At 40.9% G+C, this 16,920-nt stretch overlaps 1 protein-coding gene across 1 annotated transcript; it reads right to left on the minus strand.

Annotated features, from left to right (window-relative positions):
* Positions 1-1,353: 1,353 nt before the first annotated feature.
* On the minus strand, positions 1,354-2,781 carry LOC115755023 (disease resistance protein L6-like). The gene is made up of 2 exons (XM_030694261.2): positions 2,335-2,781; positions 1,354-2,120 (listed from the first exon to the last, which is right to left on the minus strand). Exons 1-2 carry the CDS (start codon positions 2,494-2,496, stop codon positions 1,434-1,436), a joined length of 849 nt encoding a protein of 282 aa, XP_030550121.1. The 5' UTR covers positions 2,497-2,781; the 3' UTR covers positions 1,354-1,433.
* Positions 2,782-16,920: the final 14,139 nt, after the last annotated feature.

Here is a 16,920-nt window from a genome sequence, read left to right on the forward strand (position 1 = left end):
AAAATTATCATAGGTGTCTTGGTATGAGATTTTTGGTGATTCAAAATTAGTTTGGGATAAATTTGCCATAAGTATACTAGTTTGAGGTTTTTCGTTGTATTAACCATTTATTATAGTCAATTCGACTCACATTTACTCAAAAATTTAAATTACTGAGTTACGTGTGAACTAGCGTATATTTACTTCTTCACACCACATCAAATCCCCGAAATGAATTTTTTTTTTTTAACGTGCACTTCAACAATTGAAATCACCTAGGATCTTCACTGATGTGGAGAGTGAAAGAGTGAAATGTAATGTATACCGTAATTTTCCAATATCAAAGCATTATTTAATCCTAAGTTGATAAAAATCGAAAAATAATTGAGCATCATATTATCTCGAGGGTAGGAAAGCTCATCACTTTACCCTGGCCGTGTGATCAAAAGAACGGAATCTCAACTGTCGGAACGATTTGAGCAAAATATGTCGACACCTCAAGTTTTCCTTTATATTTCATAAATCAAACAGTTGTCCTGGGTTGACCAAAAGTTGACCAAAGTTTGACCAAAGATATCGTGCAGATTGGAAGAGGCATTACGTGGGAATAGTCATAGCATATAAGTAAACGTATGGCAACTGTGCCGTGACAAGAGCCAGTGCTGTCGTAAAAGGATCGGGATAAGCATTCTTCGAGAGGGAGTTGTAATATGTCGTTTGATAAAAGCCGATACATCGTAACGAAGGTTTACATTGTATCGACTGATCTTTAGTGAGCAACATATGAAAGTCTTGCTTAAAAGTTTGTCTCCACCCATAATATCGCCAAAATGTAACTAGATAATGTCCTTACAGTATGAGGCGCGTGTCGTAAGCTCTGGAAGATCAGCGAGTCTTCCACTTGGTGACATCGAAATGGTCAATCCACTCGGTAGTTGCAAAGCACTGAGACAACCATCGGCTCGATCTCTCAGGACGCTGTTCTATTTTATCAAGTGTCGACAAGAGAGGTTGATTTCGATCTATTGTATTTGGGAAACTCCACTTAATGTATGACGAGAGGATGGCCTAATCATCTCTTGTTTTGGACACAGATTGTTATGACAAGAAGATGACATGATCAACTCTGTTTAGATACAATGTGTACATTGTATGTCTGCTTGTCTTCAATATGGAAGGGATGGCAAAAGGAACTGTCTACCTAGCTGACAAACACAAATTCCTATCTTACTCAGTACCTTACATGTTGAATTTTCATATACTCTATCAGATATTTCGAATTTCAAGACCCATATACTGTCAAGATGCAACTTCTCGCAATCATGTATTCGCAAAGATTTTAGTTTCTTGAAACTCGAAGCTGGATCAAGCACCTCATCTAAAGATCTGCATCCTTGTATACACAAGTACTCCAATGACTCCAATCTTCCTTGAATCTTTACAAGATTACGACATCATCGTACATCAAGTTGTGTAAGCTTCTTCAAGCTTGATAAATTGGGCAATCTCCCAAGTAGAGGAAGTTCACCCAATGTTAACATCATCAAATTCTCCAAACCCTCAAAACTTTTTATTTCAGTTAGATCATGACTGTACCGCAAGTGAAGTTTAATGAGCTTCTTCAAGTTTGACAGATCAGGTAATCTCTTCAGTTGTGGAATTTCTATGAGCTTCAAAGTTCCGAGATTCCCCAAATCGTCAATGCTTTTGATGTCGATTAGATTATGGCAGTGCCCCAAATGCAATTCATTGAGCTTCTTCAAGTTTGATAGATCAGGTAACCTCTCCAATAGCGGAATTTCTATGAGCTTCAAAGTTCTGAGACTCGCCAAGCCTTCAATGCTTTGAACATCGATTAGATTAGGGCAGTCCCCCAAATGCAGAATGACTATGTTCATCATGGGAAATCTGGTGATCTTAACTTCCAGGGGAAAATGATGCCATGAAAGCCATCTCAACTTGGAAAACATAACCATATTGTTTTGTAGATTGGCTGGGAAATCATTTGAAGGCCAATGTTCCTGGAAAACCCTCTCTTCAGGGTATCTTAGACTAGACGGCCTCTCAACTTCTTCGTTTGCAAATTGGTGCAACAACTGAGGGTCAAACTTTCGCCAAAGAGCTTCAAATTTTTTTATTCCCTGCAACAGTAAAACAAAAGGGCAAGTATATAATATTGAACAAGTATAATCGTCTTTCCGAACATGAAAAACACTATAACCAAAAAACAATTTATAAAAGCAATAATGAGATAAGAAAAAACTTCCCTTAAATGTTATAGGGCAAACAATCAGAGGGAAAATGTATGAAATTTGTCAGCTTGATTGGGATAAAGTAATTGAAATGCCACTTTACCTCCGTTTCCATCACCATTTCCAAACCTTCCTCATGGTTCCACATCTGAGTCTGTTTTTCTCGTTCATCATTACATTCTCGACGTACAATGTCTCTATCAAGGTCTCTTAGCTGATCGTGCATCCATAACTTATTGTCTTCGCCGATCTTTATCAAGGACATTTTCTGAAGGACCTCGAGACCTTCCTCCGGGAAAAGATTGGAATATTTCCACGAGCGAAGCACTATCCTTGGATCAAATCCAGTGAAAAGGCAAGCAATATCAAGAAAGATATGCTTTTGCCTATCATCCAATGCATCGTAACTTATTCTCAACTTTCTTTTTACTTCATTGAGAGGAACATGTTTCAACTTCCTCAATATCACATCCCAAACATCATGGAAGTAGTTTACCTATGGCCTCAAGAGCAAGAGGAAGACCTCCGGTACTTTTGACCACTTCTATGGAGAAAGCAACATAATCGTCCGAAGGGTAATCCCTTCCAAAAGCATGTTTGCAAAAAAGTTGAAGATTTGTTGAAGTTCATGCTCATAAGCTCATATGAATAACAAACCTCAAGAACATCGACAATATCCTTGTTTCTACTAGTTATGATAACCCTACTTCCTAAACCGAACCATGCAGGTTTTCCTATCAGTGCATCCCAATGGTTCATTTGATCAACATCATCAAGTAACACCAGAACCTTTTTACCACATAACCTTTCTTTTATTATCTTCATTCCTTCCTCAACATTGCTGATCATTAACCACTTTTTTTTTTAGAATGTCGGAGATTAGTTGATTTTGCAAAGACTCAATGCCCTTTAGTTGTGAAGTTTCTCTGACATTAGAAAGAAAGCGACAATCTTCAAAACAATGTGATAGCTGGTTGTATATGATTTTGGCGAGAGTAGTCTTTCCTACACCCCCCATACCATGAATTCCAACAATTTGAGGGTCCTCCGAATCACCACATACCATTTTGTTGATTTCCTTCACATGATGTTCAACGCCAACCAAGCGATCACTCACCGTGAGATGAGCCCTTTTCAACTCAGCTATAACCTTCCGGACAATAAGTTTCACGAGTTCTCCTTCACGCCTTATATTGTGAAAACAAAAAAGAGAAGGAATTATAAGTATGAAGAAAGAGGTACTTTGAACATTACATAGAAAGCCAAGATGAATCGGAAAGCGTAAAACCACAAAACAAGGTACCTTATGGTCATTGAATCAATGTCCCACCCTTTTAGGTTGCTAACCTCCTTGAGAGAAGCCTTCCACTTGCCGATAACCTTATCGTCAAATTGCTTCTCGTGAGAAACAAAGGCATCTCCATAAGACCCGGTTTGATGACGAACCTAAGAGGGAGTAACATCATAAAAAATGGGCATGATCTTCTGTCTCCCCGATTTCCTACACTCCACCATTTCGACCAACTCATTAAGACACCATTTACTAAAGGCATAGCCCTTGGGAAAGATGGGCATTGAAATTTTTGAATGGTTGATCGCTTTGAGTAACTCGAGATCGATCTCTTCTCCAATTGACAGCTCTTTATCATCTCTCGTATGTGTGGATTCCAGCTGCTATTAAGCACGTATACAAGAAATCCGTAATGCCCGAGCGAGTATCGGGTCCTCCGGAAACTCAAAAAACGTCATAGTCATATCTAGATGACATAGAGCCCGATGATGTTACACCATCAAGTGGCAAGGTTTTTCTTCTTGCAGCATTGTCATTTCGGGGGTTTGTACTTGAATTATGGACAAGTCCCTCCATACCGCCACTACTAGCAGCTAACGAGGATGCACGGTCCCTACCGAAGTTATCTCCAAGTTGGTTATTGTTACAGCTGATATTTCTCCTTTGCACTCATGAAATTGAACGTTCTCACCTGCTTTTCAACGGACGTTACGCCGGAAAGTCCATAGGAGAATCTTGGCCATAGCAGCAAAACAAGCATTATGATATTTACCTAAAACTGATTTTTACGAAATTGGATTACGGGTAGCATTAGTTGGATTATGTTGTTCGGGAAGAGAATGTTATCAAGTCCCATTGCAGCAATTCCCTTATCGTAAAAAATATCTCATGAGTTCGTTAACTTTACTTAACAATAGTTAGTAAGAAACTTTGAAAAAAGAATATGAACTTGTGACGCCCTGAAAATTCGGAGTCCGTAATTTGCCCGAATTCAATAAAAGGAAAGAAAAATTGAATTTTGGTCGGTGCAAATTTTTGGATCGCAAGGACGAAAGTGACGAATTTTGGCCGATTTCCAAAATGTCGTTTGATTTCGATTGGACCTCGAAATCTTGGTCATCGCGACTTAAGATTTTTAATCAACGTGCTTAGACTTTTTCCGGACCAAGCCTAGCTCATGAAAATCCAAATTTTATGCCCAATCGGTTGAGCCAAAAATCCGATCACCCCTGATTTATCAAAAGACCGTTTCGCCCTTGGATATTATGTATATGAGATGAAAGGAATTAATTTTGATGAGATGGGTGGGCCCCACTTTTGGTCAAATCTCCCACCCACCGGCTGCTACCTCGAGTCCCATGCTGCTGTCCCGAAGTGTTGCCAGGTCTTTCGGGCCATCCGGGACCGAGTTGGTCCCCTGAGCTTAAGTTTAATTGGGCCGCGAGTAGCCGATCGTCGTCACCGAGTCGGGCCTAGTTCGTGTCGTCGCCACTCAAGTTGAGACTACCCGAGCTAATTTAATTGTGAGTTGGCCCCTAACTCTTGGTTAGGACGCTAATTGCATTCAGATTAGTTTAATTAGCTAATTAGGATGTTTATGTAGATTAATTACGGTCGGGCTAGATAAAAACATGGTTTAGGCTAAATGACCGTAATTAGTTAAGATTAGTCAATTAGGTAGGTTGTTTGTGGCTAATTGGTGAGTAGAATTAATTGATTTGACTGATTGCATTGGTTGATCGTGAGCGAGCGATAGGTTAGAGATGAGTGCGCGATTGGCTATCAATAGAAATTGAAATTAGAATTAATAATCGATCGGCTGCAATTGACTAATTGATTTATGAATTGTTGGCTGTGAATGCCAAATTGGCCGTTGATTGCTAGGGGGGTCCGATTAGAGGTTAATCGTTCCAAATTGCCAAGTTGTCGGTTGATTAAATTGTGTATTCATATGACGAAAACGGCCTCGGGCCAAGTATTTGAACATGCGTGTATGAGCACTCGACCTAATTCAAAGAAATGAACCGGTTGGTTGTCGGATGTGCTTGAGTGGTCATATGATGGATATAAATCGTGCCAGTCGTACGGGATCCCGACAAGTTCGTATCGTGCCGGTCGTACGGAACCACACCACTTGTCAGAAGCACCTCAATTTGTGCCCATGCCGGTCGTACGAATCACATGAATTGTCGGATACCGGTCGCGGCTTGTGATGGACCGAAGCTCCTTTTTGGAATGCTTGTCTACTATGTCGTGCCGGTCGCACTAGATACATAGCTTTCACTCTCCGTCGCTGGAAATAAGGGACAATGTCCGGTCCCGCTAGTAAATTACGCGGGTCGTAGTGTTGGGGCCACATCGGTCGTGTGCGCCGACCACGCCGATCGCGTGGGTCATCGATTAATAAATGGACCTCGTGTGGTGTCATGTGCATGCAAGTGATGTGATGCCTTGCCAATGAGTTGAATTTGTTGTTTGGTTGATCGTGGAGTCGAGTCCGCATCGCATGATATGTGGCCTGGAGGATAAGCTTGCATGTGGCTTAAATTTCTGCTCTGTGTTGACATGACTATTTGTTAGGACGTTTGAGCGAATCAACACTATAGCCAGGCTTAGGCGTTGACTCACCGATATTTATTTCTCATCCCATCGTTGTTAACCATTTTCAGGCAGTGATGGAACCCGTGGAATTTGAGACAATGATCATTGTAGGATTTTTGGGAGTAGATGAGGGTCTAACCTTACCCGACCTTATGTCTTTTTGAGGTCTTAGTGAGCCGTCCTGAAGTGTGGGGTTGTATATATTTACTGTAGCTCAGTAGGGTTAAGATTCATCTACTCTGGTTGTTTAATGAAATTGTTTTTGAGAATTGACGGTGTTGATTTTTCTACTATACTATCCCACTGATTTTAATTGTCTAGGAGAATTGCACGTTCCGCATGCGCCGTAATTTCGTAGGTCGGTAGCTTACCTGGGACGCTATCATTCATGACCCGAGGCGAGTAAGGTATGAATGTCGCGAGCTCGAGAGTCGGGGCGTGATAGAACTAATGCCATGAAGATGCACAAATCATGTAGTCAATAACATATGCAGTAATAGGTCATGGCCAATAATTGCTCAAGTCATTTGCTAATTACTAAATGAGTTTGTCACCACAATTTCAAAAATATCCACTATACATGGGCAGATAAGCTAGACTATTAGTTGGACTTACTAGAGAAAACTTTTGGACCATAGGAAATCCTAAAACAATTTCATGAAATGTTGCCAGAAAAGTGCTCTGTGTAATGGTTCCATAGAGTCTCACCCATTAACAGCCAAAAACAAGAGAGAAGATTCTCTGGTACTTATTGGGGAAGCATCGCATGGTAGCATTGAACAGAACACTAAACTCATCGAGAAGCGATCTGCCTGCTCTTTTACCTCTAACTGACTGGTTAACATCTTTAGGAGATGATATAGTTGGACAGTGGGATCGAAGTTTGAATGAATAGATTTGAGAAAATCCTCACGTAAAGACAGTTTAGTCAATGTTCATGAGCCAGCATATTTTTACGTTTTAAAATTTCACAAAATTTATGACCAACATGAAATTGAAGAAGCTTGAGGTGAATTATTCACAATGGATGATGGAAGAGTTCCTGAAACAAGCAAGTTCGGAGAAGGGGCATGATGAAGGGGAGCAAATGGGACCCTTTTTATCCTGCTCAATGATTATAAAATAAGTTGGAATTACAGCTGTCTGCAATGTGTCTTCGATTGCAAATTCGTGGTGGCGATGTCAAAGTTAGAGTTCCTTTAGCTCGGAGCTAGTTAAAGACTAGCGGATAACCAGCCGATAGTGACATCAGGACTTTGAAATCATGATGTGAAAGCCAACGAGGATGTCGGGGATTGTACAGAGGAAGAAGAAAATGAACCTGTGAGATTGGACAGCGAGGATGACTGACCATTTCCCTTCCACGGTCGTGCCACACCGTTGATCCAACTAGAAACTTGGTGAAGTATAGGGTGATTTTGAGGCTAATTCAGAACTTACGAAAGATCCCTCAAGAGCTGAAGGAACCGAACTTTCTGACATCGAAGGTGGCACTGGAGGCAAAGTCGCTGCGTACTCAATATTGAAAAGTACTGGCAGTTCTGGAACTTCGTTCTCGTCAGGACTTGTATTGGCATCGGACAGTGTTATAGAGTGGACAGCTCGCCCTTCAGTGGGCAGCTCCTCGGGTGCAATCATTATGAGCGAAGTAACTACATCCACTCGCAAGAAATCAATGTGCTCATAAACAGATAAGAATCACGAACTGCTTTTGTGGGTTAAAGGAAGGGTCAAATAATAGATGAACCCACCACGGGCATGGCGCGTTTGGTGAGCTTTGAGCTCTTTGGCCTTAAGGCGTAAGCTGGTCGAAGGTTCAAAACCCTTCCAACACGTTTCTCGAACTTAAGTGGGGGGCCCTTGCTGGTGGGCTGCGGGGCTAGCCTCCCTCCAGGTATAGTCTCCGTCGGAAAGGGTCTTCGCCGCCCTTCGGGTGGTGGTGAGTTGACCCGATTACGACTGGCGGATCCTGAATTATAAAAATAAAAAAAATAAAAAATAAAAAAATAACAGATGATTAGTTTGACGTCGAACCAGTACCTCTGCCATAAATTCCTTAGGATATTGATCCTGGCGATCCCACAGGACATCCATATCCTCAAACTCAAGCTTCAGAACACTGTCCGATATGAATGCAGTATTAAACATGGCACGAAACATTGATTCTCCATGTTTAAGATCAGCATCCAAACTCATACACTCAAGCACAACATCGCCTTGAACAGTACAATGGATGTCCAATTTAACCGTTTCGCCATCTGCCTGCACTTGCAAAAAGGCACAATTAAAATAGTGAACTAGCATGATATCTATATATTTTGCTTAAACATCCATGGTGAATGGGTGAGCTCGCAGAATAAAATGGATTGGTGGATGAGGCAAGTGGGATAAAAATTGGTGCTTAAGAGCGAATCTATATTTTCTTATAATCTTGCATTCCTCGGAGAAGTAGTCAGTACTTGAAGCAAAACGCCATTCCCAGAAAGAAAAACAAAAAAACGTAGCATGTATGATAATTATAGACTCAATATGAGACTCTCTAGTTGTCGCACTGTAGTCATATGTGTTAGACGCCTAAATTTTGACTAATCTATTTTTTGCATAAAAATTAGAACTAATTTTAGTTCCAAACAAAAATCATCTCACATATTCATATAATTGAACAAGCAAAACGTTTGAGCTTAATTTAGCATGCATCTAGACTAGGCACGGGGTGGAAAAATGCGCCGAGAAGATTTGGGCTTGAAAGAAATATTTTCTCGTGGACTGTATTGCAAATACTTGAAACTTCGGGGACTGTCTTGGAACTTCATGGACTGTATTGCAAATACTTGGAACTTCAAGGATTGTATTACAAATACCAAAAGAAGATGGAGAAAGGAAGATGGTGAATATAAGATAATGAAGAGAAGATAATGAAAGGAAGATGGTGAAGAGAAGATAATGAAAGGTAGATGGTGAAGAGGAGATGAATATGAAGAAGAGAAGATGAAAATGGAAGGTGAGGAAATGAAGATGAAGAAGAGAAGATGAAAATGGAAGGTGAGGAAATGAAGATGAAGAAGAGAAGATGAAAATGAAAGGTGAGGAAGTGAAGATGAAGAATGAAGGATGAAGAACTTTGCCTATAAAAGAGGAAGAGAATTGAGGGAGTTTTAGGTGTGGAAGAGAATTGAGAGAGTTTTTTGGAGGGGAAAAGAATTGAGAGAGTTTTTTAGAGGAATTCTTAGAAAGGAAAAAGAGAGTTCTTGAGAAAAACCAGAAGAGAAAATTCGAGAGTGAAGAAAAGAGCTTTAGTCGAGCATCATCTTCGACGAGTCCCGACACATACTTCGTCTCTCGCCACCCAACAACGCCACTGCTTGCCATTTTCAACGACAGCTGCGTTCTTCCGGCTCCGAGATCTCAAAGGAAACTATAACGTGTACGTGAGTAAGATTTTGTGTAATAGAAGGTAATATTCTCCATTTCGATCTACAAAAATGTAATCGTTTGATTTGAACATTTGTTTGTTTATTTTAGACATGCCACGTGTTCCAAAATTTAGCATTATTACATGTTAATTTATTTTTGTAAATACTCATCATTGGCTGCGTTTTCTTTCTTTCTAAATCATCCATGGTGTATATCGCACAAAGTTCAATGTTTTATATTCTCATAAAAAAGAAGGAAAAACCAAAAAAATTGCATCTTTGAATTTCAAGTAAAATCCATCAAAATTGCCAAATCAAATATTTTTCATGAAAATGGTACCGAAAAGGCGTTAGAGTAATCTAGCGTAACCAAGTCCCCGAATTCAAAATCTCCGGTTCGCGGAAATAAGATAGTTTTCTCCCGCTATTTTATTTAGGTTTCTAATCAACCTACCGAAAATGATTAGTGGCGACTCCAAATTCAAATCACATTGCATGTTAATTATTTGAACCTTAAGTTATGATTTGGTATGGACTTGGGAGAGTCCGAGTTAGGTTAGTTAATTAATTAATCGATAATCCATTAGCCTGGAGCTTAACGTGTTTATTTTTTTAAGGTCGCAACAATATGCTAAAGTTACATTTGACTACACATCTAAATAGTAGAATGAATGCATCATTTTGCAAAGAGGAACTTAGGCAAGTTCCCAAATGCGGCATACTTGACATTTTTACAGAATGTGATATGTAAAACAGTGCAACAACGATCTTTTGCAGCTTGATTTTAACAATGTAACAGATTTACAAAGTGAGAACTCCGTTACTAAGACATTCACAACACTAAGATAAGCGTGACCGCCTGCAGCTCCTATCCACAAATCCAACTAGGTTTTACAAACGTCTGAGGTGAAAAAGTTCGGTACTACAAGCCAACCAATACACGGGAGAGCAAATGGAATCACACCTGGCAAACACATAAAGGGTTTACCTGTTTGAGATTATACAAATTACTAACAAAATCAGAATTACCTGTTTGTAATGCCTCACATAGTCACTCCCGTGTGTTGAGAATAGAAATTTGGGAGTTTGATCAGCAACAATAGAGGGGTCCCGTCCTCTTATCTTAACAATAGGACGACAACCCCCGTCAGCATCCAAATGAGGAATGAAACTTAGTTTAACACTTTTTGTGACACCCTGGAAATTACACCTTATGTGCAGAGACCGAATTCAATAAAAATAATTATTGTTGGATTTTAATTGGTGCAAAATTCGGATCATAAAGACGTAAATGACGAATTTTGGACGAGTCCCGATTTGTCGTTCGGTTTCGATTAGATTTCAAAATCTTAGTAGCCGCAATCTCGAATTTCTAATCCTCGCGCCCGAGCCTAATTCAGACCGAGCCCGATTTGTGAAAAGATCAAAATTATTTTACGTCGGTTGAGCCAAATGTCCAACCAATCTTATATTACCCGATATTCAAATTTTCCTTCGGATATTATTCACAAAAGGCCAAAAGACTTAATGGTGATAGGACATCACTAGTCCCATCACCACCCACCCACTCACTCTCTCTCCTCCCCCCTCTCTCTCTCCCTCTCTTTTCTCTTCATCTGCGCGAACCCCTCCCCCTTTTGCATTGCTCATCTTCTCCTTCATTCTTCCTTTTCTTCATTTTCTTTGGTTGCTGCAGCTCACCCTTCCTCCATCCTCACCCCACGCTGTGACACCACCACCTTGGGCCTCCCTAGTCGCCTACCAAGCTATCGTCCGAGCTCCATCCGCCACCGCAACCACCACAGACCACCCGTGGCTCAACCTCCTCCTCGCCTGCAAATCACCCCCCGACCTCAGCCCCTCTTGGTCGAGAGATCCCCGCCTTTGTTACTACTTGCCACCACCCTAGCTCGCCCGACCGCCGAGCCAACCATCGTCCTTCGTTGCGCGGCCGAACCCCGTCCCGAGACCACCCCGCAACCCCCACAACCCACGACCTCCTCCTTTTCGCCTAAGCCGCGTCGTCCCGAGCTCACCTCACCGCGAGCTAGTTGAGCCGCTTGCCCTCCACCGTGACGCAGCGCCATCAAGCTTGGGTTTCCGACGCCTATTCGACTCGGACCTGAGCCGTTTTGCTGAAATTACTGTCTTGTGAACAATAGCGGTGAGAAGTGTTCATGAACAGTACCCAACTCGTCTTCAACCGGCGATTTTTGTGAGTTAAATCCCTAAATTCCGATTGGGGCGCTAATTGCGCTTAGTTAGTGTAATTAGCGTAATTAGTTTGTGTAATTAGAATAATTAGCCTAATAGGGTGTTTAGGCAGCTTAATCGTGGTCGGTTAAATAGAAATTGGGTTTAAGTTAAATGACCACAATTAATTAAGTCAATTTGCTAGTTATGATGTATGTGACTATTTAGTGGTAGATTGGACTGATTCTTTGGGCAGTAATTGCTAGTGTTTGATCGCGAGCGAGCAATAGGTCAGAGCCGAGCGTACAACTATTAATTGGCTGAAATTGGATTAATAATTATGATTGGGATTATTAATTGTGTTAATTAATCTGCGGTGATTGAATGTTTGACTGAAGGCTTGATGTTGACTGTTGTTTGTTGAGCGAGCATTTTTGGGTGTTAGGCACCCTATTTCAAATATAAAGCCTTGTGGATAATATTGTGCATTCATATGAACATGTGTGGAATTAAATTGCATATTTTAGCATGAAAATGGTCGTGGGCCGAGTCTTTGAGCACGCCCGCATGAGCATCCGGCTAAAAGTAAAAGATAAAAATTGGTTGGTTGTCGGATGTGCCTAAGTGGTCATATGATGAGATTAAATCGTGCCAGTCGTACGGGAACCCATGTAATGCAAATCATCTCCATAGAGATGCAGCGCGAGGCCCGACATCACATGACCCAGGCAACCGTCAATTGATATTTCCAGAGAAGTGATGAATCAACTAATGAATGCTTATGGCCTTTCACTAGCCGGTTTATTTGGGAACGGAGAAATATCCATGTATGACTAGACTGTAGCATCCGCAAGAGCCCGTGATCAACAAGGAAGCAATCACGTAAAGTGCTTGTATCATGTTAGCTCCACCTAAGGATACTTCTTTCTATTCCTAGGCTTTCTAGGCTTTCTAGCCTTTCAAAATAAATAATATCCATTTTAACATCAACATCAACATCACCTTACTTGGCAAGCAAAGTTAATCAAAAGCGAACGCAAGGGCACACAAAACGATTTATTAGTATTAGATTAAATTAAGGTGGGGTCCACGGGGTTACGATGTGCGCCCATGCGGGCAACCACACCCCCTTGAGCAGTTATCCGCTTCAAACGTGAAAAGTCACGTTGGTTGATTTTACGTCAACAAAAAGAATGCTCCTCCCCATCGTTCTCTTACGTTACTTCATTCTGTCACTTCCAAGAAAACAGAGTATAAAAGAACGCTCTTCCCCAATTGTTGATTGTAGTTTGACAGAGGAAAACTCCGAGATCGCAAAGGGCATTTAACCGGTGATCAATAAGGTACGTCCTCGTGATGTATCTTCGTTGATCAATGAATCTGGTGATCTATTGGACATGTTTCCGCTTTTAAGTATGTATAAGATCAGATTAAGTATCCAACATTGGTATCAGAGCAAGGATTTACTAGTTTCCTGATCGTTTTTGTATTAATATGGTGTGTTTTAAGGATTTTAACCCTAATCGCGTAGCTATTGTTCAGAGCATTTTGATTATGATTCCTCCATCAAAATAGTAAATTGAACATACCATTAGAACGGGCTCATCGAGACGATCGTTTTGAGTGGTTGCCGACCCCGAGGGTCCACCGGAAACCGCCGCACGCGCGCCACGCACCGCGACGGGGCGAAGTCCCGCGGGGTCGTGGCGTTTCATCCTTTTTATGTCTATTTTTGTTCGTCATTTTTGAGTTATGAATATACCATTGTGTTCGTCTCGAAGAGACGAAAATTTTTGACGGAAATTTGGTCGCCGGAGGAGGCCGAACGGCCAGCCACGCGCGGGCGGAGCCGCTACGCGCCGCAGACCACACGCCGCATGTGTGGCGCACGTGGGGGGGCCCGGGCCGCGTACATGGCTGCGGCTCACGGCACATTGGGCCAGGGCCGGCCCAATACCAAAACCCATTCTTAATATATATAAAAAAAAATTGGGCCGGCCGGTTTCGTTTTTTGTTGGATCCGGCCCGCGACCCGAGCCCCGTTACGGACCCGACCCTGTCCGACCTTGACCCGGTTGACCATTGAATTTGACCGTTGATCCAAAAAAAAAAGGGTCTTGTTGGTCAATACTAAGGGGACTTGTTTTACCTATTATTTTATTTGTTATGATATGTTCATAATAGTTACAAAATCATTGGATTTTCGTAATCCATTTGTGTTCTGCATTTGTTGCGGGAACAATGACATGGGTAAGATGAAATGCGAGAACACCCCAAAGGCCGAGGAGAGCTGAAGCTCAGCAAGCTCTAAGGGAAAAGATTACAAAATTGGGCCTTTATAAATGGGATAATGCTTCTGACATTATAACACATGTTATTAAGGTCAACAACATGATCCTAGAAATCGTATGGGCTGGACATGAAATGACTCCAGTAGATGCATTTTATGCACTACAAAACACTATACCTGTAGAATGACATGGTTTGATGAATATCGCGAGGTAGAATGATGCTACCAACATATAAGAAATCCGTGCTACATTTCTTACACGATTTTATAAGGATCGGAGCGATGAAGACGTCATTGCTTGCAATGAATGTGTCTTGGCGCAGACAGAATGCGCCCGGGCGTAGAGGCAAGGGTCCTCGGAGGTTTTCTCCAAAGGGGCTGATTTGGGCCCCGATTTGATTCATAATTCTCCTCAAGACCTTAATGTTTCTTTTCCTTGTACCAAAGAAATTACATATGCTCATGTTGTAACTGGAGCTAGGAGGATCACACATTATTACATTTAGACTTTTATTTTTAGCTAGTTCCTTTCCCGTATGTCTTAGGAGACTTTTAGGGACTTGTGATTGTTGTATTGATGATTTATGTATATACATTATGTTATGTGTATATATTTTGAGAGAGAGTGTTACAAGTTTTAGTAATCGTATGATGAACACAAAGTGATGATTGTATTGGTATTGGTTTTAGATAAGAAAATCTGGATGATGATGGGGAACTTAGTGAACTGTTGATTTTAGAATATTTTTTTTTGAAACTATATACAAGTATAATCAAGATGCTTGAATATGATTGCATTTGTTGCATACAAATAGACTTTAAACACGTGCTAAATGTTATACTCAGATATTATGGCAATGGCATCTAAGAATATTGTTGCCGAGCTCAACAAGGGTGAGAAATTGAATGGAGAAAATTATGAAATCTGGAGTATGAAAATTCAATATGTGCTTGAAGAACTAGAGGCATTAGAAGCTCGTAACTCGACCATGACTGAGCCAAAGGATGGTAATACTACACAGCACAGAAGAGACAAAGAACCTTCGCTGCCTGGAAGAAAAAGAACTCAACCGCTCGCATTACGTTGTTGAGTAGTATGGCTAATGACATCATGTGGGAGTTCAGGCAGCATGAAAATGCTAAAGATATGTGAGATGTATTGAAGGCTAGATTTGGACGGACTTCTATCACTAAGCTAAGATAGCTTACAATCATGTTCGACACTTATAAGATGCCACATGGGCAAAATATAAAACAACATTTGAGGAAGATGTCGAACATGATTAGTGAGCTAAAGGATGCCGATCATGTATTGTCTGATGAACAACAAGTGCAGGCTGTAATTCACTCTTTGCCTCACAATTGGGAACACATGAAGGTGAACTCGACCCACAATGTGAACGTCACAACCTTTGAGGATGTTGTGCGCCATTTGGAGCTAGAGGAGGACCGCCTTCTAGCGGCTAAGATACAATCTGGTGTATATGTTACTGGATCTAGCACACATGGAGCTTCGGGCTTCAAGCGCAAGCATCCTGGAAAGCTCAAGAAGTGGACAGGCAAAAGAGTTGAACCATCTAGCAAGAAACCAAAGTTTGAGAAGCATGGAAAAAGGAAACGTCCCATGAAGAAAAACATTTCGAGGATGAAATGTTACAATCGTGGCAAGAAGGGTCACTTCGCTCACGACCGTGGTGAGCCGAAGAAGGTAGAAACCCTTAACACACTTAAAAGTGTTTGTTATGTGTCAAGTTCTGTATTTTTAACTGAATCTCATCCTTTGTAGACTGTAAACTCAGAAGCCACCGACCATATAGCCGGATATCGAAATACGTTCATGGAATTTCGATGAATTCCAAGTGGAGCGAGATGGATTTATGTAGGAAACAATTCCAGAGTAGAAGTAAAAGGAATTGGCACTTGCCAACTTATCATGCGTGGTGGACGCACTTTATTTCTACATAATGTTCTATACGCTCCGGAGATTCGTCGAAATCTTGTCTCTGTATTGGTATTAGTCAAACTTGGTTTTAGTATGAATTTTCACAACAATGGTGTGGATTTGTTGTTAGGAACGACTTTTTATGGTTCTGGTTATTTCACGGATGGCTTTATTGTATTGTATATTGAACATACTAGTGTGAATGTATGTTATTCCCTGTTTGCATCTTCTAGTTCTAATGAGAATGATATGAATACATGGCATGCTAGACTTGGTCATATTGGCCAACAAAGAATGAATAGATTAGCCAAAGATGGCTTATTAGGCAATATTGAGAAAGTTGAATTGCTTACCCGTGAGCATTGCCTAATGGGAAAAACAACTCGAAAACCATTTGGAAAAGGGACAAGAGCTGAATTACCATTGCAATTAATTCATACTGACATCTGTGGCCCAATGAATGTTAGGGCAAGGCATGGTGATGTTTATTTCATCACATTTATTGATGATTATACTCGATATGGATATGTCTATCTGATATCTCATAAATCAGAAGCATTTAGTTGCTTCAAGAAATTTATAACCTTAGTTGAAAATCAATTAGATAAGAAAATAAAAGCTTTGAGGTCCGATTGAGGTCGAGAATATTTATCTGATGAGTTTAGAAATCTATGTGATGAAAAGGGAATAGATAGACAGTTATCTATTCCATACACTCCGCAACAAAATGGTGTTGCCGAAAGATGAACCGTAACCCTACTTGAAATGGTTAGGTCCATGATGGCACATGCTAATTTACCGATTGCCTTTTGGGGCGATGCTTTATTAACTGCTGCCTATGTACTTAACCGAGTGCCTTCCAAATCAGTCACTTCTACCCCATATGAATTGTGGATAGGTCAAAAACCTGATTTAAGCTTTCTCAAACCTTGGGATTGTGCTGCCTATGCTCATGAGTC

The sequence above is a fragment of the Rhodamnia argentea genome, chromosome 1 (genome assembly GCF_020921035.1).
Source record: "Rhodamnia argentea isolate NSW1041297 chromosome 1, ASM2092103v1, whole genome shotgun sequence".
NCBI lineage: Eukaryota > Viridiplantae > Streptophyta > Magnoliopsida > Myrtales > Myrtaceae > Rhodamnia > Rhodamnia argentea.